Source organism: Bombyx mandarina, chromosome 09, assembly GCF_030267445.1.
Source record: "Bombyx mandarina strain Sakado chromosome 09, ASM3026744v2".
NCBI lineage: Eukaryota > Metazoa > Arthropoda > Insecta > Lepidoptera > Bombycidae > Bombyx > Bombyx mandarina.
The window spans coordinates 14,721,755-14,743,067 of record NC_143216.1 but is presented as its reverse complement, the minus strand read 5'-3'; the positions used below and the strand labels follow the sequence as shown (position 1 = coordinate 14,743,067).

At 37.5% G+C, this 21,313-nt stretch overlaps 1 protein-coding gene across 1 annotated transcript in view; it reads right to left on the bottom strand.

Annotated features, from left to right (window-relative positions):
- The window catches only part of LOC114239768 (uncharacterized), a 103,285-nt gene that overhangs the window by 4,461 nt on the left and 77,511 nt on the right, over positions 1 to 21,313 (bottom strand). Inside the window, 6 exon segments of the mRNA XM_089730084.1 lie at positions 56 to 175; positions 1,484 to 1,550; positions 1,552 to 1,613; positions 3,031 to 3,057; positions 5,715 to 5,810; positions 5,813 to 5,875. Coding sequence (XP_089586210.1) covers positions 56 to 175; positions 1,484 to 1,550; positions 1,552 to 1,613; positions 3,031 to 3,057; positions 5,715 to 5,810; positions 5,813 to 5,875 — 435 coding nt within the window.

Sequence of the window (21,313 nt, the reverse complement as noted above, 5' to 3'; positions counted from 1 at the left end):
TTTGTCTGCCTACAAGCGCAATAAAAAAAAGCTAGGTATCTATGTATATAGCTACCCGGTCGGTCTGCGTTGCGACGTTGCATGTGTCGTCGCTGCGAGGCTCGTGGCTTTCGGCCATACGCAACATTTGTAACTGCAGCACGCGTACCAGTCGGTCCCTTTCTTCTAGCTGACCCTGCAACGTTACATCCGATTACAATTATACATCATCTTTAATTGTCACCAAATTATATATGACATAGCCAAAGTGTTTGCTGGGAGAAAGTGGAAGTGGGCCGGCCCATAAACCATCGCATTAACAATTGGTGGGGAAAAAAGTACAGCTGTGGAAACCTCGTACTGGACGTCGTAACGTGAGCAGACAACCAATGAGATGGGCCAATGAACTTGTCAAAATAGATGGTAAGGACTAGATGCGAAAGGCAAGAGACCGGAAACAATGGAGTGCATATTAAATGACCCTAGGCATTAGGTGAACACAGCTTGAAGAAGAGAGATAGAGATATTCGTCATCATCATCATCATCAGCCTTTATCTGCCCACTGCTGGACATAGGCCTTCACCAATGCCTTCCACATAATGCGGTCCTCCGCCTTCCGCATCCAACGACGATATTCGTCGCTTCATCGAAAATAATTTACCAAAATGTGTGTACACAAATCTATTTGGGATAATTGAATTGCAAAAGAAAGTACAGACAAAAGGATTGATTTGTTTATCTTTAGTAACCCAAACGATGGACAGATAGGTTATTGAAATTAGCCGCAAGTGATGCTCTGCAGATAGACCGTTCGAGTTTACATACAACACGCCGTCCATCGCTATAAAATTTTGTTATTGGTGACATCATAAAAACATCACTTAAGTGTGTGTGTGTAATCCAGTTCAAAGTTCAACTTTATAATAGATTTGCAATTACATCATTTCGTCAACATTGTATTTATCTGGGAAAGTTATGAGACTGGACGCGTGACAGACGGCGTGCTGTGCAACTCGGATAACCTCTGAGATTAACTGCATATTAATTGACAGGTATGAGCAATAACTGATAGCGGACCACGTGGTTGATAAAGAAGAAACCGTGTATTTCGTAATTTAAAAACAATAATGATTTATTGATTTTTATTCGCAATATGTGACGGGTAAAGTGGATGGAAGACGATCCAGAGGTCGGAGACAAAAAAAATGGAGTGATCAAGTGTCCGAGCACCTGGACACGAGATTGAGCGAGGCACCTCACTGTGCCACTGACAAAATCACAAGACAAGGTCGCAAAACGATGCTTATCAATGAGCGCTCCACTGAAGCAGGAGAGGATGTGGCTGAGGCCTCCGGATAAGTTGTCTGAAACAACTGCGTCGGTAAGCAACTTTGAATTAAGTAGTAAATTTTCGTTGGATAATATTTTTGGACAGACAGTCATATTGGTTTGGCGGAGGCGTCGGTTGCTCTGTTGATGGGGTGATTAAAAACCATTAATTACCTGCAAATAAATAATTTGTCGGCGCATCTCAGCGCAAGCGTCCGGGTGCAGCGGCGAGGCGGGGGGCGGCGCCCGTTGCCGCGCGCGGGCTCTCCGCGCACGCCGCTAGCAACGGGTCGAGAGTTTCGCTCTAAAATTCACCAAAACAAATTTAAATACAAATCTTTCCGACTTAACCTGATAGGTGTATGGCTCTAATAAAGAATAAAAAAATAAAAATAAACTTTATTAATTGAACCTCGAAAACTAGCATACTCTTTAGTATTCAGTAGAGAAAAAGGAGAATTTAACATATATATTATAAGTCAGAAAGTACTATGTATGAAATTATCAATTGAAAATAAACGGAATTTACTATTATACATTAATTTACGACGATTTGTACTTATTAATACAGATTAGGGAGGAACTTATGATATTTAGAATCATAAAAGCTTGAAGATGCTAAAAAATTACGTAAGTATTTGCAATGCGCGCAATGTATGTAAAATTAGATATCGTTGATAGGTGGGGTCAACGTTCAATGTGATGTGCCGGATGCGCGGAGTCTGTGGCGGACTATCTTTGTTTTAGAATACCTGTTATTCCCTTTTAAGATATCGAAATGGTATCTTAAACCCTGATAGATAGACATAAAGTTGGAAATACACGTATTATATCAGTAAAGAAAATAAATGTTATTAATCGAGTGAGTGCTTCAAGCCTGATTGATTAGTGGATACAGCAATATTGTTTATGCAGTAAACCATTTCATATTATGTTCCACGAATGTATACCTACATCGCGGTGTCGCAATCAATGATATTTTGTAATTTTGATAATATGGTATAACAGGAACTGATTTAGTGCATATGTATTTATTATACATCGTTGAAAAGTGAAAAACTAGGGTCATAATAATGTTAAAATTTGTTTTATGCTATTATCTAGTATAAAATTTTAAATATACTTTTAAGGAATACAATTTGAATGTTGCCCCTCACTTTGACAGATGAAATCGAAATCTAAACTATGTGGTAACTGTCTCTAACTCTTCAACTTCAACAAGAACTGCCTTCCTTAAGTGACAAAAGAATGAAAAGATATTTTTTGCTAATAATGTTTTCTTAGATTGAAATGAATTGAATGAAATATATCTTAATAATTCATTTCAAATTTAGATATTACAAACTATTAAACTAATCATTGATTGCGGAGTCTTTGTTATTTTAAACAAAACAAAAACAAGTTTTCACTTTTCATTCATAGTATAATATATATATTTTTTTTAACTTTATTTGTGATGCATCCAGACTCGTCCTGTATATCGCTTCAGAACCAAAAAAACTGTTTATGTCCGGCTTTCTAAAATTGAATACTTCGTTTGTTTTTTTTTATTGCCCTTGTAGGCAGACGAGCGTACGGCCCACCTGATGGCGAATGGTTACCGTCGCCCATGGACTTCAGCAATGCCAGGGCAGAGCCAAGCCGCTGCCTACCGCTTTCCATTCATGATTGTGGTATGTTACGGTTGCAAAGTGATATACAGTCCTTCGGGTGTTACTTACACTCATCGAATGAAGCTCCTCCCCAGGCTGCGTGCGGCGAACAAGGCGAATGCAACCAAACAGACACGTTACAACACGCAAACAAAACGTGCCTAAATACAAGCAAACATTAATAATACTCTAACTATACGACGAGGAGACACATGAATTTCAGTATTTTTCGTTAAATAACATTACCGAGTTCCAATTTTGAATATCGACAATATCTATAAACATTCATTGTTTAATAATAATAAAACAAATACCGATCGAAATTGACGTGTCCACTCTTTGAAATCGTTAAAATAAACATTACAAAATCAACCCCCAAGATGCTGAAATGATTGGGTACGGTGACATGTATGAATTAACTAAAGTAGGTGGGTACCTTGGGATAGTAAATTAGGTATAATATGCTATTGTAAATAACTAATAATAACATTCTATTGTTAGTAAAATAGGTATACACGGATGCTCATTAATAACACATGAATACCGACGCTCACCTTGAGACACGACGTCGAACTCACATGGATTTAACGCAATAATCCTAATCCCATCCAGAACTTTCGATGACTACAATGACATTAATAGACAAAACTAGTAAGAGGTAGGTATTTACGCGTACGGATGGATATTGTGCATTCGTTATTCATTAACGCATTAGGTTAGGTTTCCCTTTGTTTTTGTTGATTAATACTAGTTTCTGTTTATTTATTGAGACTTAGAATTCATATCTCGAGGTGGGCGGCGGATTTTATGTTGCTGATATCTATGGGATCCGGCAACCAGTTAACATCACGTAGGTGGTAAATAAATAAAAGCAATAAAAGGCAAATTTTTGGGTTAGGCAACCACATAATTAATTTAAATAATTAGGAATAAATGAAACCAGATCTAGAGGTTTTAGCGTTCTAATTATTCTGAATAAAATGCTACTGTAATGTGTAAAGAGAAAAAATAGAAAAGCAAAACAATTCTAATGAATTCACTACACAAATGTGCACATACATAATTACACTATTGAACATGCTATATGATTATCAACAACAAACCAACTAATGCGGAAATATGTAAATTGTAAGCAAATGAATTCATTTTTTTAAATTAGAAATTGTAGTTTCTCTGTTTACTGCGATTTGCTAATTTTGGAAATTAAACAGATAATGTATTTCAAAGAATACAAAGAAAGCTGCAGTCTATATGCTAAGTAATAAATATCTTTTCATGTTTATACTTTTATTTGTTAATTAATAGCTTTGATTTGGCAGTTCATTGATCTAATGACAAATTGCTTAGCTTCGAATTTAGCAGAATTAACGTTTCACACTAGCGTGTCATTTTAAAATGATAATTATGAATCAGCAATTTTAAGGAATTTTTTGGTTTTTAAGTATGACTTGAATAAATGAAGAGCCACAGATACTGTTACAAACAAAACATTATTCTGTTTGGTTACTTTAATTCTATTTACAACGTATTTTCTCATATTCCTGCTTATCTTTGTTAACTAGTTTTGTAATGTTAAATTGGAGTAGGGTCGGGAAGAGACAGATTGCGCTGATATGTTCCATAATGGAATGCCATTTTGGAATTCTCATCTGCTTGCCATTAATTAGTCCAACGCTTTGAGCCGGACTATCCAATGAATCGACTTCTGATTGTGACAGAAAAAGAAAAGGCTAGCAAAGCAGTGGAATAAAGAATTCGAAGAAATCCTAGCCAAGAAAATAATATTTAATCTAGAGACACGTCATGTGCTTTAAAACAAGACTTAGGACTTATAGCTCATATAAAATGCATTAACCGACACAACTGACCGTTAATTAAAAATTCATAGGGAAAGTGAAATTAAACTGTTTAGGCGGTGTGCAAAGGGAATTCGCAGTTTGAAGTTACGAACTTTACTAATGAGCAACATTTTAGCAAGCAGAATGATCGAGCTTATGCTCAAAGCATTCCAGTAGCTTCTGTATTAATCAGTGGGATATAACGTGAGGACTGTCGGGCTTCAGTTATGGTTGAGATCTACCAAAGAGTTATCGAAATATTTAGTGGGAAGGGCATGAAAACATCGACTAAGGCGAACTGAGACGCAGTTTTTCAGGATTTGCTACGTCTCTTAATGACGTCACATTCATAACCAAGAATGGTTGTTTCAGCAAGACTCAAACGGCATAACAATGCTCGATCCATACAAAGATCGCTACACATTCTAAACGACAATTTGGGAACCCTAAAACAATCCATAAAATTGGAATGGGCGATTTTTCCCATGCCAAAATGGGTAACTGGACATAACGCTCAAAGGGCCAAAGTACAGTATTATTGATGAGCTTCGTATTATAAGAGTTTTTAATCGAACCAATGTGTAGAATACAATATTCTTAAGTAAATTACTATTCATTTCCTTAGTTTTTTTTTGTTATAGCTTGTGTTGGTATAGTCTTGCTTTTATACAAATGAAAGAGCTGCACACAGCTAGCATAACATTCAGTGGGCTTAGTGCGAGTTTTTAACGTTCTCGATAGCGTAAAAGTTAACGCAAATTTGTATGGAGTTGGAATGTTTGCCTACGTTTGCCGCTAGGGGCGCTGTTCCAACTACATACAAATTTGCGTTAACTTTTACGCTATCGAGAACGTAAAATACTCGCACTAAGCACACAGTTCCTACGTTTCTTGAATTGAACGTATAGATCGTACCTCCTGTAAGACCCGCTTAAGCTGCAGCAGCAGTGTCTTGATGTCGACCACGTCTTGGAGAAGCGAGGCGGGCGCTGGCGACGCGTTTCCATCACTGACGCCCCCTCCGACGGAGTCTGAGTGCGGGAACGCTGAAGTAAGCGCGCCGTGCGTACGGGCAGCTGGCCCTGGGAATTGAAAAAAAATAAGGTTACATATTGTGATGTTTTTTTTATTTATTGCTTAGACTTAGGTGGACAAGCTCACAGCCCACCTGGTGTTAAGTGGTTACTGGAGCCCATAGACATCTACAACGTAAATGCGCTACCCACCTTGATCTCAGGATAGTTACAACGGCTATCCCGCCCTTCAAACCGAAACGCATTACTGCTTCACGGCAGAAATAGGCAGGATGGTGGTACCTACCCGCGCGGACACACAAGAGTTCATACCACCAGCAATTACGCAATTTATAATTTTGCGGGTTTGATTTTTATTACACGATGTTATTCCTTCACCGTGGAAGTCAATCGTGAACATTGTTGAGTACGTATTGAGTAGAAAAATTGGTACCCGCCTGCGGGATTCGAACACCGGTGCATCGCTCAACACGGATGCGCCGGACGTCTTATCCTTTAGGCCACGACGACTTCAATGATCGTTTAATTTCAATTTTTGATTGAATACAATCGTGAATTCTTTTGTGAGCGATTGATTATTCTCTTAAACATATTTTACAAGGTGTACTGACTTCACCACAATAAAGACGAACACTACAATAACAAAAAATAAGTTGTACGCTCTAAAAAACATTAGTGTGCTTGTACAACGATATTTTTATAATTTCTGTATCGGACGACTACTCGTAAAAAAAAAATGATCAATGCGTTTCTCCCCTGTGAACCAAATTGATATTTTAAAGATTTTTAGAGATTTTTAATTATGTATTTTAAATCAATCTCACAACATTGTATCAGCAGCGTAAAGCTTATAACGTACAGTCCGATAATTTCCTCAAGCCATACGGTTACCAAGCTAAGCTTTATATTAAGTGTAACTAGACGTACAGTCCGATAATTTCCTAAAATAAACCATATGGTCACCAAGCTAAGCCTTATATTAAGTGTAACTCGAAGAAAACCATAAGCTTCTTCAGTAGTTCTGGAGAGGTGTGCCATATGCCGGTAGGCAGCGGCTTGGCTCTGCCCCTGGCATTGCTGAAGTCCATGGCTGACGGTAACCACTCACCATCAGGTGGGCCGTATGCTAGTCTGCCTACAAGGGCAATAAAAATATATGACCAAGTGGTTCACAATTTTTATATTCTACATGGTTGAACATGCATAACGTTTTGCATGTCAAACATCGCTTACAAAACCGGAGATATATGGAAATAGAAACTATTATTCGTCGTAACTTTCGCTTAAAATATTATAAATAACCATAGATTGATGTTTTGAGAGTAGGTATTAATTCATTGATTCTCAGTTTATTAACAGTAACAAAATATGACATCTTCTGCAAGCAAACTTAGGAAGGTCATTGTTAATTATCACAGATTAGTAAAAGACAATTACGCGACCCAAACTTAATTCAATATTCTGTTTAAATCCATTTGGGTATACTACGGTGGGCGCGAACGTGACTCACCTTCTCAAATTAATTAGCGAAATGTTACGACTGTTGTGTGCTGTTGTTTCATCAAGGAAGGTAGCAATGTATCGTTTGGTTAATTAAGAATGGTTCGTGATTGATGTGGCCTAATTTTGCCCGTAAATTAGAGGTCCACTAATGTGTGGTTAAATGGAATAAAATACGTGAATAAGTAAAGACGACGTAATTGAAACTGAATAGTTCGTTTCTTTTTTTTTCGTATCTAAGCTGGTAGCCTTGAGAGGCATTCAGCGTAACCTTAACTGGTAGGTGAGCTCACGGGGCCCAAACCGAGTGATGCTAACAATGACCCCAGCAAGAGCAGTGCTTCGAATCTACCACCGGATCGGAAACGCGACCCACTGAGAAGATCCGGCGAGAAACTCAGTGGGCTAGTTGTTTTATCTTAACGAAAAAATGTTGGAAGTGTGAAGCTCTGTCTGTTTTGTTACGACATTGTAGATTGAGAAACAAAGGCTTGTTTCTCGGCATTAGAGCAATAAGGTCATTTACCGATTTCTTCAACTTTTCAAATGATAATTAGTTTGTCTAATGTATGCATCTGTGCGACCGTTTTCCAGATAGGTTTTTTGTTAAATAAATCATTCAAAATTGGGTTCTAGTCATCGACACATCAGGGAAAAGCGGCAAAAAATGTCACCGAGACATCAACAACGTAAATGTCACCACCACCCACCTCGAAACATAACTTCTAAGTCTTCGTTATATTGCAACGGCTGTCCCGCACTTTAAGCCGAACCGGATTACTGCTTCATGACGAAATAGGCAGGATGGTGGTACCTACCCGTGCGGACTCACAAGACGTCCTACCACCACTAATCACGCAATTACAATTTTTGCGGGTTTGATTTTTTGTCACACGATGATACCTTCATCGTGAAATTCATTTCTGGAATCATTAAGTAGGTACGTGTTTAATAAGAAAATGTTGCAAGTATCGAACACCGGCACAGTCGTATCGCTCGATACAAATGCAACGATTCCTATCCTTTAGTCCACGACGACTTCGAAATACCATTAATATGTCAATTAGAAAATAAAAACATGTCTTGAAATTGCGACCTGTTGAATAATAGGCACCGATGCATTCAGTATTAGCCACTAGTGGGGTTAATTACATCGGTTTCTACACAGCTGTTTGAGATCCTTTGAAACGATTATTCTTTTGAAGTTATACTTCTTTAGGCGCGTTATGAAATATTGATGAGAGTGAAATTTTACGATGCGCGCGCACCATGACATAAAATTAACAGAATTAAGTTGCCTACTAAATCGCACATTACACCGGCCGACATCATTTTCCTTGTTCAAGTTCTGATTACTTTTTCCACTAATTGGTAGTGCTGATCACGAAATTATACCTCATTTTATCGTATCACATCAGGTTTTAAAAAAAATTAAGACATTGGCTATTTTAAATTTTTTGATTAAAACAAATTAAATTTAGATTTTGGCGCTCTTTTCTCGAATCGTGCGACCTCTCGTGAGGAAATATATTAGTTGCAACAACGACACACCCATTCGAAACAGGTACATGCAAATAAACCTCTACAGTTACTTGTTCATAAACTTTTTACTGAAATTAGTGTGTTTATTTTTAAAAAAAACTACGTTACGTACTTATATATATTTTTTAATATTTTTTACTTATATACAAAATTTCCATGCTTCTTGTGCGTGTGGGACAGTATAGCACGAGACAAGCACTACGTTAAAAATAATGGAATCCTCGTAAAAATCTCAAAGTAGAAACAAAAAACGTTATACAAAAAAATTAATTAGTCCTGAAAAAATTTTACTACCTCCGCTTCATATCAAACTCGGTATGATGAAACAGTTTGTTAAAGCATTGGATAAAAACAATGCTAGTTTTGATACCTGTGTAAAAAAATTCCAAGATTATCTGATGCAAAAATTAAAGGAGTGTTCGATGGACCGCAAATCAGATCTTTGATGGCTGATGAAAAATTTTATGCCACAATGAATAACACTGAATCAGATGCTTGGCTGGCGTCAGAGATGTGTCAACAATTTTCTAGGAAATAATAAACATCCCGACTATAAAAATAAGGTTGCAAACTTCTTGGATAAGTATCAAAATTGGGGTGTAATATGAGCATAAAACTCCACTTTCTAGATTCACATGTGGACTTTTTTCCTGATAATCTTGGTTGATTACAGTAAAGAGCAGGGAGAAAGGTTTCATCAGGACATAAAAACTATGGAGACAAGGTACCAAGGTCGATGGAATGTGAATATGATGGCTGATTACTGCTGGTCACTGACACGTGATATTACTGAAGATACTCACAAAAAAACTCACAAAAAAACTACACCCAGACGTAATTTTGTCACGAAACGTAAAAGATGTCACTCTAAATAGTCCTGCAGCATTGTTTAGACTCATTGTTTCTTGTAAATGTTCAAATATATGTTTTGTAATATGATTATGATTTTTTCGTTAAATTTGAAAAAAATGCTTTTCCTTCTTATAAAAAAATCTGATGTGATAGGGCAAATATGTAGGTGTTTTGTGTTTAAAATAGTATAAATTGGTGATATTTGTGGCTCAAATACAAACAACTTTCAAAAATTTCATTTGTCGGCCGGTGTTACAATACGATCGACGTAACTTGGCGACTGAATATAGCCGCAGGTGAACTTACGAACCGTACCGAGAATAACGAATTATACGATATCAAGAAAAGGGAGTCCAATATGCGTGTTTGAGGATGTTGTTTAATCGATTTTTTTTCAAATTGATTCAAATTTAAATAAAAAATAAAAAAATTAATAAAAATAAAGTATAACTTCTTACGCGCGACATAAGTAGGTACACGCACCCTTTTTTGACTTAGGAATCCGTTTTGCCCTTCCCTAGTTGAGTATAGCCGTTATTCCAATGTTGATTGAGACTTTTATCTTTGTCTCAACGAGGCATTACGGTTGAGGTTTTTTTTATTCCCCTTGCAGGTTGACAAGCATACGGCCCACCTGATGGTGAGTGGATACCGTCGCTCATGGACGTCAGCAATACCAGTGGCAGAGCTAAGCCGCTGTATAGCGTTGAATACTCTCCACAAGCCTCGTTTGAAGAATGACATATACGCTTACGACATAGCGCAGGGACACCTGCAAAATCGACAAGGTCTCTCCAACCTTTCCACTCATGTCTTTCTTCAGCCACTCTGTTCCATGTAACGCCTGCCACTTGTCTTATGTCGTCATCCTATCTTTTTGCGGTCTACTCTTTTCTTTTTAATTTCTCTAGGATACTATCGTGTCACAATTTTGCTCCATTATTGTCTTTTCTTCTAACCATATGCCCTGCCCGACGCCATTTAAGCCTTCCAGTTTTTTTTGCACCCTATGTCCATTCCACTATAGATTACTTTGAATATAATAATACGTGAACGTAGACAATTTAAACTAAAAGGATTATTAAACGCCGAGTTTGTTATTTTTAGTGCCACATCCACAGAGTGCTATGTTGTATGGTACTGCTTGCTACTTGTAATCTATTGCTATCAATTTTGCGTCACCGTTTTGTTTATTATTCAAATTTCAATAACCGATGCTCCTTATCGAAACATAATTATAAGGTGCATATCAAATTTATTGTTACTGTTCTGTGTTCTGTTTGCGCGTGCGAAGTGAAAGGCGCTGTGACCATCGTCATTTTGAACGGAGTCATTCTTAATTTGAGATTTAAACAATGATGAATTTAATTTCAATGCAATTTATTTCTATAAAGAAAATGTAAGTAAATTACATTATATTTGCTAATTACTTCGGAAAACAAATTCAAAGTGAATTGAAACACAGCTTGGGCAATACCAGCGCTCTGTAACGAAGGGGATCAGGAAATAACAATTAAAAACATAAAAACTTTATGCAATCAATGACCCGCTTCTCATTGTTCTATTTCAAAAACGGATTAATAACAGTAACCTTGATTGTAGTTCTTGACGTGCGCTTGAATAACTTCAATCGATGGATAGTGTCCCTCTCAATTTGAGTTGGCCTTGTCACACGACTATAGTAAGTAGCCTTACAAAGTTTTAAGAGTCCGTTTGAATATGCAACTATGGTCACATTTTGCGCAAGGTTATAAACAAAACAGTATTTAGTCATGACCTAATTGGAAAGTCTCGAAAAACAAAGCGTTTTACGTTTTTGGTATTATTAGCTCGTAAAACCTTTTCACTTTCAAAGCAACATGATAGCCATTGGAAAACGTTCGAGGCACTCGATACGTCCAGATAAGGTACAATTCACCTGACTGATAGATAAGGAACGATTTTATTACGAACACAGAATCGTCGAAGAAACCTTGGAAATTTCAGTGATGAAAACCGTAATGCATTTAAAACAGCCACGACCGAGGTATCACGCAATCGCGAGTGCGGTTAATACGAATTAAAATTGTCGACCTGTACTGCTTCGCTCGCTGGCTGCGGAGGCTCGGTGCGGGGCTTGAAGAGCGCGTGAGGGCGGGCTCAGCCACGTGCAATCCGTCTCTGTCTTCGAGCACCCAGGTTTACGTGAGCCGGGACCGAAGACGTGCCCGACACAGAACGCATGGCGCGCAAGAGACTTTCACAGCGCGCACGCACACGACCAACTGAGGCTCGCGTGCGGCCAGAGCTGTGGGGCGTCACCGCCGCGGCCGACGCCGCACCAGCACCCCCGGAAGAATCTGATCTCGCACCGACGACCCTAGCCATTCACGTCGAACGATACTTGCCATCCGAGTTTTCTTTATGTCACAGTCTAATTACAATATACTGTTAAGTCTATCGTAAGACGAGTGACATCATTGCCGTCGCATCAACACTGTGACCGTACGTCGCGAGATGACTCGCATGGGGCCACTGACATCTAGTTCAGCGTCGGTGGCACGGTGAATCGGGCAGCGAAGTGTGTCGGAAAGGGAGTTGCCCGAACGTTGAACAAGCGGTTCTAATGTCTGCGCCTTCATAGCGGCCGTCACGGTTGTCGATCGCGGAACGATTGCAAGAACACTTTCTTTAGTCGTGTTTTGTTTATTTCCTAAATTACATGGTTACGCGACGCCGAACGTCAACACTAAAACTCAATGCACATATTGCTTTCGTAAAATCGGCACTATTTTTATTAAGTAAAAAAATGGACTGATCATTGAAATGGTTGACTAGGATGACTAGGTCACTGGTCAATGCTTAGAGTCGTTTGTTTGTTTTGCACGACATGTCTGGTTGAATACCTCTAAAACTAAGCAACGCGCATGCGTCGACCCGTTCAATAAACCACCCCTCGGGTTCAGCTGTTTTACTCCGAACGACATCATATTCTAAGAGAATCTGTATATCAAGTTACGCATTAACTTGTGAAAACGTTCTTTGGTTCGTTTTCTAGATTTATAACATATAAAAAATTTTTAATCAGCTCGTATGTACTTGGCTGCGCGTGTCCCTAGCATTAAATTCATGGTAGGCTGTTACGTCACTTGATGAAGCCATTTGCAACCAAATGAATATTGACAGTAAAAAAACGTTTCAAACGTAAGATAATAAATAATAATAAATAAATAAATATTTACTAACAATCACGCCACGTTAACTGGTCCCGTGATAAGCGTAAAGAACTTGTGTTACAGTACCAGATAACGGAAAAAATGTAAGATTTTATTATACACATACATATATATACATCCATAACCCTGGAAAAGACATTGATCATACAAACATATTAACACCGAAAAAACAACGGTCAATAAACCATGTACAACACAAAATCCTTATATAACTAGCTCTCTAAATCTGAGGGTTGCCAACACGAGCCCTAACAAGAGCAGTGCTTCGCAGAATCTACCACCGGATCGAAACGCGACCGACTGAGAATCCGGCGAGAAACACGCGGGCTGTATGGCAAAACACTTAAACAAGATTTTTATTTTTAAATTGGAGCGCTCTCAATGAAAACCCATTATATATAGCGCTTGAACCCAGGGCCCACTGATATATATATATTATGAATATCGGTTCGGCGTGACTCTGCCAATTGCGATGAACACCATCGATTTCTTGAAACTACGTGTTATTTTACGTTGACATACTATAACAGACACTACCTCTGGAACACCACCACATCTGTACTATATATCATCACAATAAACCGTTCAGAATTACATAGAGTGATCTTTATTTACATATACACATATATGTACACAAATTATAGCTTAAAGAAACATTTAGACTTCTAATACAGCGCCATCTATTAGATACTTACTCAACTCGATATTAAAACATAATCTTAATAACTTACACCGCCATCTGTTACAAACTTAAAGAGTTTACAGAATAGCCTTTGCATCTAATAAACGAATAATTTGCAATAAAAGAGTGGGTTATAAATTGAGATAAAATCTATCCTATGTCTCAAGGAGGAATAAGTATAAATTTTCAAAAGAAAACTTTAAAATCAGATAGTTATTATTAGAGTTCACCGCGGACAAATATCGTGAATATAATACTAGAGGTCCCGCAGTAGTCGAATTCGACTAAATAATTTGAATGTAAGTTTGACACTATTATGATTGTATTTACACTTCTATAACAAATTTCCCCAAGACTACACTATAAAAAATAAACAAAACAACAATATTTATTTAATCTCAATTTGACAACAGACGTCAAAAACAAAAGTTTGACAATAAATAGTATGCATGCGTGTGTGCGTCAAATACATGATATGTAGTGTTGTAATGTTTTCTTTATTGATTTAATGTATCTTTTATGCATTATTTTAAAAAAAATATTAGCATTGTGCACTTCTTCTCTATATTCTCTATAAGTGAAAAATTTCATAGTCCTCCGTCCGCGCAATATTCGTAAAAAGGGATACAAAGTTTTGCTTCACGTATTAATATCGTGAAATTATAATGATAGATCGGATGGTCGTTACTAAAAACACAAAAATACCTATATATATTTTTATAATATTTTACCATAATGTTACAGATGTATGCTGCGTTGTGTATTAATATTTCTTACGTGTGATTCTTCATTAAGCTCATCGATTTGTAACAATTATGTTTCACACAACTAATTAAGACAAGTAAGTTATGAGACATGCGATGCTTTCAAAATAAGTAATAATAAGAGAAAATAATACATAATAAACATATTACGCGTATTATGGATCTTCGAATACGTACCATTTTTTGGTTCGAGTTTAATTTAATTTCGATTATAGATTTTTATTTATTTATGTATAAATATTTTTAATTGAAGCGCAACATTCCAAATACTTTATGTGTCTCTCAATTGCTGGAGTATAAGGTATGTAATCAGATTTTTAGAAAAAGAAAATAAGGAAAATTCACATAATTTTAATTTGAACACGCGGCGACGTCTGTCAGGTTATAATATGTAGTTTAGTGCATGCGCACGTTGCACGCTTGTTGATTGTTGATTTAGAAACATTGCATAATTTAATTGTGATATCTATGGCATTTTCGAAATATAAACCGAATTAGCGAGGCGGGTCGATGACTCATCGCGACTTTCACATACAAACAAAAGTGTGTTGCTATAAAATAGGTATTAGTGGTAATAGGTTGTATTGTGAACTTTTTTCCCCTACCTATTTGCTGGTAGCCTAAGAGGCTATACCAGATAAGCCCGGACGGTTAAGTGTGAACTCACGGCTCAACCTGAAGGACTTTGTAACACTAGCCCTAGTAAGGGCAGTGCTTCGCAGAATTAACCACCGGATCGGAATCACGATCCACTGAGAAGATCGAAGAAGAAACTTAGTGTGGTTATTGTAATCCACCACGGCTTGGATTGTGGGAGAGCAACTGCATAGTTATAACTGGGAGCTAGACCTCACGTATTCGAAGTAGGTGGCGGCAGTCACGTTCTTCTTCGACTCTAGTAACCTCTGGATATCAAATGGTTATAAGCTCGCTTACAAAGAGGGACTGAAGTTTGAAAATACTAATATTCCGTACATCAAAAAAAAAAAACTACTTCTGCGGATTAATCTCGCTTTTCGTCTCTCTCTGACAATCGTCAATGATTACGAAAACTATAAAGTGTTCGAAGCGTCGAAAATAATATAATGACACATCGTCTTTTCGCATTAAAAGTGTACAATTTCCAAAAATATTCGAAATTGAGTTAATATGCTGAATTATTTGGTATCATCAGTATTTTTCTCATAAATGCTGTCAAAAGAGCGTAGTTTAGTTTAGTTTTTTTTTTTGTTTACCTATATATTGACTACTATTAACAAAAATTAATAATTATCTTACTTTAAAATACCGATAATGTGGTAAAAAAAAAAAAATATGTTGCAAAGATGATTAATATTAAAAATATCACCTTTAAAACACTCTTAAATAAACACTTTAAAAAACCAATTATGGGCAAGTGGACGGAAAGAGACTTTGCGATAAAAAAGTCATGGCTCCGGAAATATCCGGGAGTGGGACCGGTATTGCCTCCGTCGAACAGCTGTTCCGGCTGGCTGCTGACAGAAAGGAATACAGAAAGCTAACGGCCAACCTCAGGATGAAGAGGCACTGGAAGAAGAAGAAAACACTCTCCTGTAAAATTTGTAAGTTTGAGATTATACAGTTTTAATGCGGGAAGACGACATATAGAACGCGATTTAACCTATAAAATCAGTTAAATTTTAGTTATGTCTATGACTCGAGAAAAGCAAAAAAATACAAAAATTCTTATTTATTGAGTTCACTTTAAATATATATTTTTTAAATGGCGAAATAAGTACCTAAACAGACTTTCAATATTGCAATTTATGAGATGCCTTAGATTTCGCAGAGAATGGAACTAATACGGACACTAGTACGCACACTTTCTACGCCTTTATTTGACAGATTTGCCTTTCAGGTACATTTTTACTGGTATTACTAACAATAACTTCGAAGTGTAAACTAATTAATAATTAATTACCGATAAAAACATAAATTAATAAACAGGATTGACTTTCAGTGTAAATCGATCCCGACTTTTGATAATGACGGTGCACGCAAACAAGCGTTAGGCAGCGGCTTGGCTCCACCCCTGACATTGCTGAAGTCCATGGGCGACGGTAACTACTCACATCACGTGGGCCGTATGCTCATGTGCCTACAAGGGCAATAAAAAAAACCCAGCCGGGATCGGAGTGATAACACGAACATACTGCACAGCCATAGCCAGCAATAGGTAAATAAAATCCAAACATATTTAAGTGCTCGTTTAATGTCAACAGATGCTCTCTTTCCGGTTATCTATGTCTACTGGAGTGGATGTCTGTACTGAAGCTTAGGAGTGCTCCTGAAATGCAATTTATTTGAAGTAATTCAATGCAGCTGATCACTGCAGATTAATACAGATGATAATGTAATCGTTTCATTTGGGAATTACGACTTCGATTTTAAGGCTAAAGAAACGCCGACTGTCGTTGAAGAGACTACATCATTGGTTCGTCCGTATCAAGACCTACGGGAGGTTGCCCAAAACCTAACGAGTCTTTCATCATCCAACACACGCATTAGAAAAACTAAGAAATAGTCCAAACAGTAGCAGACGTACAATATGCGTCCAGAATATTATTTTTTATTGCTTAGATTGGTGGACGAGCTCACAGGCCACCGGTGTTAAGTGGTTACTGGAGCTTATAGACATCTACAACGTAAATGCGCCACCCACCTTGAAAATACACACATACATAAATACATTCATAATGTAATAATAATTTAAATATACAAAAGACGCTTATGGCCCTTTAACAAAATGGCAGTATTCTGTGAGGAAGCTTTGACCTTTTGTTGTAGTTCACGAATGTATTGCTGAGCTGACACTGAATGAAATTGATTCAATAGTCATCAGACTTTAAGAGCGCTTTCAAAAAAGGGCCAAATGCTGCTTTGTTATTCCGAAGAATGAAGATATAAAAGTAAAAAGCGCAAGAGATACGTCTCTTCTTCAAACAGTGACACGAAACCAAAGCCGATGTATTTTGATAAATTTTTTCTATACAGAAAATTATTTCAACTAATTTTTGTTTTTCAAATATTAGATATTCTGAAACACGAAAGGTTTTAGGACCGGCTTTTTATAAAATGCACTTATTTCCAATTTATTTTGTCACACATGTAACGACTTTAAAATTTGAAGGTACACAAAGAAGAATATTTATTCAAAGTTTTCCGGATTTTAATATCCTTTTCTAATAAATTATTTCTATATTTTCATTTTAAAACATACACATATGTATGTGTAAGTGCTTTCCATTCATTTTAACGCATTTTATGTTATTTAACGACACAATTTAAAAATTTTGGAGGCGTACAAAAGTGTGGCAGTGCAGGCGTTGAGAACTAGTGATCTAAAACAACAAAAATCTGAATAGTTTAAAATCGTGTGCGAATACAAAGACCGACATCACCTCTAGATCAGTAGCAAGATAAATCCACGTATATGCTCGGCGTCATTCGCTTCGTGAGCCGCGAGATTCATCTAACGGTTCTTGACATCAATTTTAAGCAAAAAAAAAATTCACCGCATTATATAATGAAAGGTCTCCATCTTATGATCACGTTTAATTGCGACTCATTCCTTTTTTTAATGAATTTATGTAATACATGCCCGAGAAACACGTAGTACAAAAATATATCCAATTTAATATAATTGGTTGAGTTAATACATCACGTCGGTCGTACGGTGGTGTCGTGCTTAATGTATGGCGAATATTTTGTAATGATAAAAATATACAATCTTTAAAAATGTTTTGTTGCAATGCCGTTTATTAAATTTAAATCACATTATTCACTATTATAAGGTAAAATTTTCTTTTTCTTAGCTAAGCTGATTGTCTAGAGTTCTAGAGAGACCATATCAGCGTCACCGGTATTCAGAATTTTACTTTAAAGTTACTGAAGTATAGATAAAATGAAACCATTGAGATTAGATTTTAGATTTTATCAGAACATGAAGTGCTGTTACACTAGCATTGCTTAAGCGTCCACTAAATTGACAGTCGTGATGAGTTGCGGCACCAGTATCCGATATCGATTCTCTTCGACTCTGGGTGAAACGCGACCGAGGACATCTCACCTTCTGGGCGACCAAGATGCTCACGGGACACGGCTGCTTTGGCCGTTACCTGCACATTGTCGCCCGGAGGGAGCAGACGTCGGATTGCCACCATTGCAGTGGCTGCGACGAGGACACGGTGGAGCACACGCTCGCGTACTACCCCGCTTTCGCAAAGTAGCGCCGTGTCTTCGTCGCAGATATAGGACTGGACCTATCGCTGCCAACCGTCTTGGTTACGATACTCGATAGCGACCTATCCTGGCAAGCACTGTTCGACTTCTGTGAGGGCACCATCTCGTAAAAGGAGGCGGCGGAACTGGAGAGGGACAATTCCTCTTTCCTCTTGGCGCCGTGCCACGCGGTTGGTGGTGTATCCCGTTCTGACCCAACAGGCGGGCTCTGATACGGACACATCGTATGAGATTCGGCTCTCTCCTCCTCGGCCGCAAACAAAGAGGTAGTATCCAGAATAGCTGATGTCAATGAGCGATCATAACCACACAGCATTATTATTATGTTGTAAAATATTTAAGGTACGAAAAGAAAACAGTGTTTATTTAAGTAATCAAGGGAGCGTTGACCTCGATAACTACGTATAGTTCACGGCGAATGTTATTAATTTTATTCAGTAAATACAACGAGGTAGAGTTACAACCCTAATGAGCTTAAGGACGACCTGACTGGTCGCTCATGGAGACAAGGGCCCTTAGAGAAAGATACATTTAGCTTTAGTAAACGCTTGTACAAAACTCACATATGTATGAGATAGACCATGTAGCTTTTTTGTTAGACCAAACATATTATCTTATAAGTAGACCTAGAAAATATTCACAGAATCTGGTATTGTCTAGGGGCCAAGAAATTCCAGGAGGGACATAGATAATCTTTGTCCCCCCGCTAAGTTGTTTTAAAACCACTTCTTTAAGTGTACACCTCTAATTAAAAAGGCTTCTTTAAGAACATTTGATATGATGCTTGGATAAACTCTGGTCTGAATACAAACCATGAAGACATTTTTGATGTCCATAAGCAAACTATAAGAATGACCGTAAGCGAGCTTCGAAGGTAATAAATATTATTGTAATATTTTTCTACAAAAACTCATTGTTGGTACAAATATCGTACGTTAATGGCGCTATGAGAAATACCCTACCTGCCTAAAATATCAATAAAAACTGTTGCGAAGTTATAATAATCATCATCATCAGCCTTTATCTGCCCACTGCTGGATATAGGCCTTCCCCAATGCCTTCCACATAATGCGATCCTCCGCCTTCCGCATCCAACGACTTCCCCCGTGCGCACTAAGTCGTCAGTCCACCCGGTTGGAGGACGCCCCACGCTCCTGGTACCGGTGGTATCCGGTGGTATCCGTGGCCTCCATTCGATATTTTTATTTATTATATAATTATCGCTTTTTGATGCGTGTGCAAATTTTATGAAAGTGGAAGTTAATGGAATGTTTTCAAGTCGATGAAAATAACGTTCAAAGATTCCGTTACATACAAATGAAAGACATCATGTATGTGTATGTAAGATATTTAAAACATTTAAAAACTCACAAACGCAGATATCACAAATAAATATATTATAAATTACAAGCTGTTATACGCAGCTTCGTCTGCTTGGTCAAATGGAAATGGGTCAGAGTAGTTACACGTGGAAATGAGATGTTTTTTCGGGATACAAAAGTAATCTATGTCACTATCCTGTGTTAATACTGTAACTTATAAAAACCTGTTCATTTGTGTACATACCTTTGTGCTTGGCCGTTGAGCATAGTGACCACTTGGGCCACAATGCCTTTGACAGGCGCCTCCTTCTCCAATACCACGCTTGGTTTTTCCATTTTCGCCAGTGTCATCACAACAACAATCACTTCACTGTTATCCAAAAACAATTCACTAACGTTTTTTTTTAAGGAATCGATTACTACTGAAAATCCTGAAAGTTAATTTTGACAGGAAATGCTAATGAGTGTTTTTATAACAAACATTATCAATCCGACTTTGACCCACCATATAGTAATATAATGTATTTTGATTAACTGGTCTGGCTTGGATATTGGCGTTGGCCGGTTTTTTTTTGGTGTAGATTTTAAGTGTTTACCGTAACTCATAAAATCTTAAATATAATATATTTATTTACAAAGAGATAATAAGCAGTCAGCGCAGGAGTTTTATAGTTATTTACTAACTGAATGAACGCTTTTTGTCGGTTTGCGGCAGAAATAGGCAAGGCTGTGGTGCCTAACTTACACTATCTGTACGCGCTAAAAGTAGGTAATGGTGAATTTCAAACTAAGTAGCCTGTATCTTAGATTTTTGAAAGCAGTTTCAAAGTTCAAGGCACATAATGACTAACTATATTGTGCACTGGTGGTAGCACCTCTTGTGAGTCCGCACGGGTAGGTACCACCGCCCTGCCTATTTCTGCCGTGGAGCAGTAATGCGTTTCGGTTTGAAGGGTAGGGCAGCCGTTGTAACTATACTGAGATCTTAGAACTTATATCTCAAGGTGGGTGGCGCATTTACGTTGTAAATGTCTATGGGCTCCAGTAACCACTTAACACCAGGTGGGCTGTGAGGTTGTCCACCCGTCCAAGCAATAAAAAAAAAAATCTAGATGCTTCATTGTAACGCAAATGATACTTCTCAGCTTTGCTAATATGATTTAAGTCTCAGTTGGGTTAGAATACATCTGTGAAATGTTCCACCAATGAAAAGCGGGTTATTTCTGTGTCGGTCGTTTACTAGTGATAGTTACGTTGAAAACCTGCCATTGATACTTATGTTATATAATTTTTATTAGGACAAATTAGTTTTGAAATAACGTATTGCGGTCGTAATTTCC